Source organism: Pituophis catenifer, unplaced genomic scaffold (assembly GCF_029215685.1).
Source record: "Pituophis catenifer annectens isolate HBS135680 unplaced genomic scaffold, rPitCat1.0.hap2 SCAF_1, whole genome shotgun sequence".
NCBI lineage: Eukaryota > Metazoa > Chordata > Lepidosauria > Squamata > Colubridae > Pituophis > Pituophis catenifer.
The window spans coordinates 241,688,014-241,694,013 of record NW_027256881.1 but is presented as its reverse complement, the minus strand read 5'-3'; the positions used below and the strand labels follow the sequence as shown (position 1 = coordinate 241,694,013).

Below are 6,000 nucleotides of genomic sequence, written 5' to 3'. Positions count from 1 at the left end.
AAAAAACAGATTACTTTCTGGTTAAAACCAGGAAGTAACGACGACCAGGCGGATGGGTGGAGCCTCGAACTGCCATCGCTACCGGTTCTCCGAACCATCGGCCGCCATCACTACCGGTTCAGCTGAACTGGTCCGAACCAGGAGCATTTCAACCCTGGTCCAAAGTAAGGTTGATGGCAACTCAACTCTATCTTTTGAAGATCCCCAACGCCACAGCACCTCTCACCAAAAGCATCAGAGACATCATCTCTAAACATTGTTCAGCCATTCTTTTCTGGCAGCGCTTCAAACTTGGTAATTGCATAAGAGACAGCCATTCCCAAAGCAACATTTCCTCTGAATTCATAGTACTAAAAAAATTCGATAATACAATAGTAACTTTTATCTTGATTGTAGTAATTAGTTTAAATGCAATTGACCAGACTTGTTTCTCTAACCATAGGTCACAATGCTGATGATAATTAAATGGAGTTATTTATTTAGAGACACCTACTCATAGCCAGCTTGCTAGAGGATATCTATCTTGAGATTTTAATTATGCAGTGGCTGTATTAATCTATTGTTTGCTGCAGTGTTCCCCTTACACAGTGTAGTGGAGTATAGTTCACCCAAGTTTCATAAATCAAAAGTTTATTAAAGCTGGTGCAGAAATATTATCCAACTAAATAAGTCAATAGTGAACTGAACTTCTTAGCATACAAAAGACATATATACCAGTAGTTTCATAAAAACTAATACAGTAATAATAGCAATTATTGTTCTCTAAGCCAGTATGTCATTCTTCTGAAATATGGAAGAGAATCCTATTGCAATGAGTGGCTGAAGAAAGTTCTTCTAATCTCATTTTCTGTCATGGTATCCCCCTCTTTCCCAAAATGTTAAGCTGTGAAATTGGTGTTTTTTGGTGGTTTTTTTGGGCATCTTGGTTCTTGTGAGAAATTAGTTAATTGTGATTATATTGTATTTCATGATGGTTAAGTAAATCATCATTTAGTCCAAGATGTACACTCAGCCATGAACAGTTTTCTGTGTTTCTCCTGTAGGAGCATCTTCATTCGTCAACTGGCCTGTTTGGGGATTTTTCCTGACAGAAAGAGTATTTTTCAGCAATTGAGTATTATTTTCCCTCTAAATATCATTATTCTGTGATCCTCAAGAGAAGTTCAAGCTTTATAACATCTCCTCTTGGGTGTTGAATGATGCAATTTTGCTTATAGAAGGAGTTATTCAGAGAAGCAGTTTGCTGTTAATCATACAAAAGTTATCTTTTCAAAATGTTCTTATCTGAAGTACTCTTATTCATAGTTCATGTCATATGGTTCCCCCCCTCCCCAAATTTTCTATTTTATTCCATTCCACTCTACTCTATTCCCCCATTCTTTTCCTGTTTCCCACACTAATAGGTGGGCAGAATGTCATGCTTGCTAATTTTGCTCGGTACTCAGTAGATTGGTTCCCACTCCCCCTAATAAAAACCTGCCATTTCCACTATCTTTTTTTTTTTTTTTGGTATGAATAGAGTATATAAGTACTTATTATATACTGGAACAAAGCAATGTCAATGCAGATTAGTATATTCCCTTTTTAAAAATGTACACTACAGAAGAAATGAGTCACTGTTTCTCAGGAATAATTTCTGTTCCATCCTATTTCTATTCATCTTAGAAGGAAAAAGGCAAATGTCCAAACACCAAGTAATACAGTGTGCAGGCAACCACTTGCTGACAATAATCTGAAACTGCTCTATAAGCAACCAGAGATGAGCCTATCAAGAGGCCGTCACAGGCATTATAGTAATCTGGACACATTCCGAGTTCACAATACATTCCACATGCAGCCCCTGGGAGGGGCATTCCTAGCCTTTGTTCTGTCCCCAATCCCATGCACACACACCAACAGATGTTCAGGAGTTAAAGACCAAACCAGCCGGCAAAATCCTTTTCCTTATGATAACGGAACTTGGCAACAACCTAGTGGCTGCCTGCCAAGAGTTTATTATTTACAAAGAGGAGAGATAACTTCTCCCCACTTCTGATACATCAAAGGAAAGCAGCTCAATAATTACAATCAAGTCCAGAGATAATCCAGTCTTAAAGCAAAAGTCCGGCAATGCAGAATGGCATGGAAGCTTTCAGCTTTGTTCGTCACAAGGTTTGACTGGCCACCACGCTCCCTTTTATATCCTGTGGGGTGTGGTCCAGTGACTCAGCCTAATCTCGGGCACGCCCTTCTGTTGCACGCACTTATCTCTGCGACGCTGGTGTGGGTCCAGCCAAGACTCATTACCCTCATCACTTTCCATCTGTGGCTGCGTGGACGTGCTTGGCCCTGGCCCTATCTCTTGCCCTTCGGCGGACACCGAAGGCATTGCCAGAGAGGAGGGTCCTGGAGAGGGAGGCCTTGCCAACTCCTCCCCTTCACTCTCGGAGTCCTCTCCTGACGATGACACAGGCTCCGGTAATGGAGCCACTTTATGCATTCTATCGGGATTGCAAATGTCCTGAATGAGGCTCAAGATCAGCCCTCCCAGAACACAGTAAATGAGTTAGTGCTAGAGATGAGCAAAGCTGAAGGACAAATCTGTTTGTGGTCATTTGATAGAGTATCAAAGATCTTTTGGGCTTCTTGAAAGTAAAGCTGTAGAATGACTGGACTGGCTGGATGAACGTATTTTTCCTAGGTGGTGGATTGCATGTCATGGGATGTTGGCTTAGAAGGAAGTCTCTACATAAGAGATCCTAGCATGCATAGAAAACTTTGAGTGTGCTTCGGGTAAAAGTGGAATTAGTTGCACTTGTGGCACCCTGGCCAAAATAAATGCTAAAACAGAGTGATGTGTAATTTGACATATCCTGGAGATTATATTCATAGCTTCCAATTTACGTAATAGGATTTATAATGTAACATATTTTAATCCAATACATTTCACGTTGCTTCTCAGAGAATTTTATGAATGTTATTTTGTTGTTCCAAAATGCCATTGTTATTTTGGAAACAGAATGGCCTGCTTTTTGCTTAGTACTTTCTGCTCAGTTGTATATCTGCCCCCAAAATAATAAATTGCAAACCAGAGGACCTGGTCCTCTCAAAGGAAAAGTGATATTTCAAAGATGTTTTATAACAAAGCGATGATCATAAAACATTATCTAAGTAAGAAAAATAAATAAAACATTATTTTAAGACTGATGCTGTGTTCCCACATTGCCCTACATCAAGGTTTACAGAACTCAACTTGACTCACAACTGAGGTTCATGTAATAAGCTCAAACTGCACTACGGTCAGCAGGATATGTGAATCCAGTATGTAGCAAAACAACAACTACAAAAGCTTAGCCATTGGCCACATTGTCCAGCAATTCTGAGAGTTCTAATCTCAATACAATTAAAGAATGCTGGGCGAGAGAAGGTTCAATAAAATCTGTTTGAAATTAAACTGAAATGGTGATGGGGCTGCACAAATTCCAACAAAACTAGACAACAATAAACCATACTTGTTTGCTAAGATCCAGTAGCCTTCTAAATTTTTGATGTTCAGATCTGGTACTTCTAGCCTTAGTAATAGCCAAGACAAGTACAGTATAAGCTTGTTTTGTATTTGTATTTGTATTTGTATTTGTATTTGTATTTGTATTTGTATTTGTATTTGTATTTGTATTTGTATTTGTATTTGTATTTGTATTTGTATTTGTATTTGTATTTGTATTTATTAGATTTATATACCGCCCTTCTCCCAAAGGACTCAGGGAGGTGAACAGCCAGATAAAACATATAACAATATATAAAATTTAAAAACAATTTAAAACATATTAAATGAATTTGGCCCTTACGCATTAAAGCACCCCCTTTTTAAAAAACGAATTAAAATTAGCAATTAAAAGTGTTAGGCCAGCCCAGCTTGTTAGAATAAAAAAGTCTTGAGGGCGCAGCGGAAAGTGCATACATCCAGAATCCTCCGTATCTCCGGAGGGGGGGAGTTCATTCCAAAGGGCAGGTGCCCCCACAGAGAAGACTCTCCCCCTGGGGGCCGCCAGCCAACACTGCTTGACTGACGGCACCCTGAGGAGCCTCTCTCTGTGGGAGCGTACTGGCCAGTGAGAGGCTATCGGTGGCAGAAGGCGGTCTCGTAAATACCCAGGTCCTAAGCCATGGAGCGCTCTAAAAGTGGTAACCAATACCTTGAAGCGCACCCGGAAGACCACTGAAAGCCAGTGCAGCTCGCGCAGGAGAGGTGTTACATGAAAGTGCCATGACGCTCCCATAACCACCCGCGCGGCTGCATTCTGGACCAGTTGAAGCCTCCGGGTGCTCTTCAAGGGGAGCCCCATGTAGAGAGCATTACAGTAGTCCAGGCGAGAAGTGACGAGGGCATGAGTGACCGTGCATAAGGAGTCCCGATCCAGAAAGGGACGCAACTGGCGAATCAGGCAGACCTGATAAAAAGTCCCCCTGGCCACAGCCATCAGATGTTCTTCCAGAGACAGCTGTGTATCCAGGAGGACACCCAAGTTGCGCACCCTCTCCGTGGGGGCCAATGACTCGCCCCCAATAGTCAGTGATGACACCAACTGACTATATCGGGATGCCGGAAACCACAGTCACTTGGTCTTGGATGGGTTGAGCCTGAGTCTGTTTCTCCCCATCCAGATCCGCACGGCCTCCAGGCACCAGGACATCACTTCAAGGGCATCATTGGGGTGGCCAGGGGTGGAGATGTACAGCTGAGTGTCATTAGTGTCCTGGTGGTACCTCACCCCGAAGCCACGGATGATCTCACCCAGCGGCTTCACATAAATGTTGAACAGAAGGGGTGAGAGGACTGACCCTTGTGGCACCCCACACACAAGGTGCCTCAGTGTCGACTTCTGGCCCCCTGCCAACACAGACTGCTACCGGTCAGAGAGAAAGGAGGAGAACCACCACAGCACAGTGCCCCCCACCCCCAACTCTTCCAACCGATGCAGCATGATACCATGGTCGATGGTATCAAAAGCCGCTGAGAGATCTAATAGGACCAGGACAGAGGAGCAACTCCTGGCCCGAGCCCTCCAGAGATCATCAACCAACGCGACCAATGCCGTTTCTGTGCTGTACCCAGGTCTGAAACCCAACTGGAATGGATCTAGATAAACCATAAAGATTTGTAAAGTGCTTTCAAATCTTCCTAAACTAGATTTGCTATATTTTTCTTAAGATTTTGAAAGCTTTCATGAGGATGTGCTCCGGCTGTAGAAATACTTCTATAAATTGAGATCAAGGCTGCCAAAGTCCTTGTAGAAATGTTTCCAAGAATCAGTTCTATTAAACTGGATACATTTTTCCATTTCATTACAAAAAGTTTTTTATTATTAGTGATAATAAACTTATTTATATGTGATAATGAATATAACATCATTCATTTAAATAACATTTATCATCTTATGAATTTAAAACCAGTGTAGTTCAGATACTAATAATACCTGATGATCCTTTTTTGGGGGCCAAGCAATACATCAAGTTATAATTGCCAACATAAAATATAAATATAAAATGATTTAATTTTTTGTTGATATCTTTTCTTTCTTAAAATATATTTTAACATTTGCTTGTAAGCCTTATTGTTGCTGCATACAATTAAGAGTGATTTTAAAGACGTTATGTTCAGATTGTGGGCATATATATTTCTTTCACATCCCATGTGATAAAATAATTTGTTTTTGAAACACTGCAAAAGTAGGGTAATAGTGCAGGATGATGTCATTTTCAAATAACATTCAATGTTTTGAAAGCAAATTTCCTCTGGAAGACACTTGTAGTACTTTACCCAGCCCAACATTTCACATTATTGTTGTTAGTTGCAACACTTTTGTTGTGTCTGCTTCTTTGTTTTTTTATTAGAAGTGTTCTTTCTCCCTTTAGCAAGCAGATCTTTCTGATGCAATTAAATACAGTAGACTGAGTTTTTATATCACACACAATATGGTTTATTTGGTCTGGGTCTTGTAGGTTAGTGCTATGGTTGTA

At 40.9% G+C, this 6,000-nt stretch overlaps 1 protein-coding gene across 1 annotated transcript in view; it reads left to right on the top strand.

The window, feature by feature from the left end:
* The first annotated feature begins 2,442 nt into the window (after positions 1 to 2,442).
* The window catches only part of ANO9 (anoctamin 9), a 39,010-nt gene continuing 35,452 nt past the window's right edge, over positions 2,443 to 6,000 (top strand). Inside the window, exon 1 of the mRNA XM_070934970.1 lies at positions 2,443 to 2,457. Within this exon, the coding sequence (XP_070791071.1) occupies positions 2,443 to 2,457 (15 nt within the window). The remainder of the gene's footprint in view (positions 2,458 to 6,000) is intronic.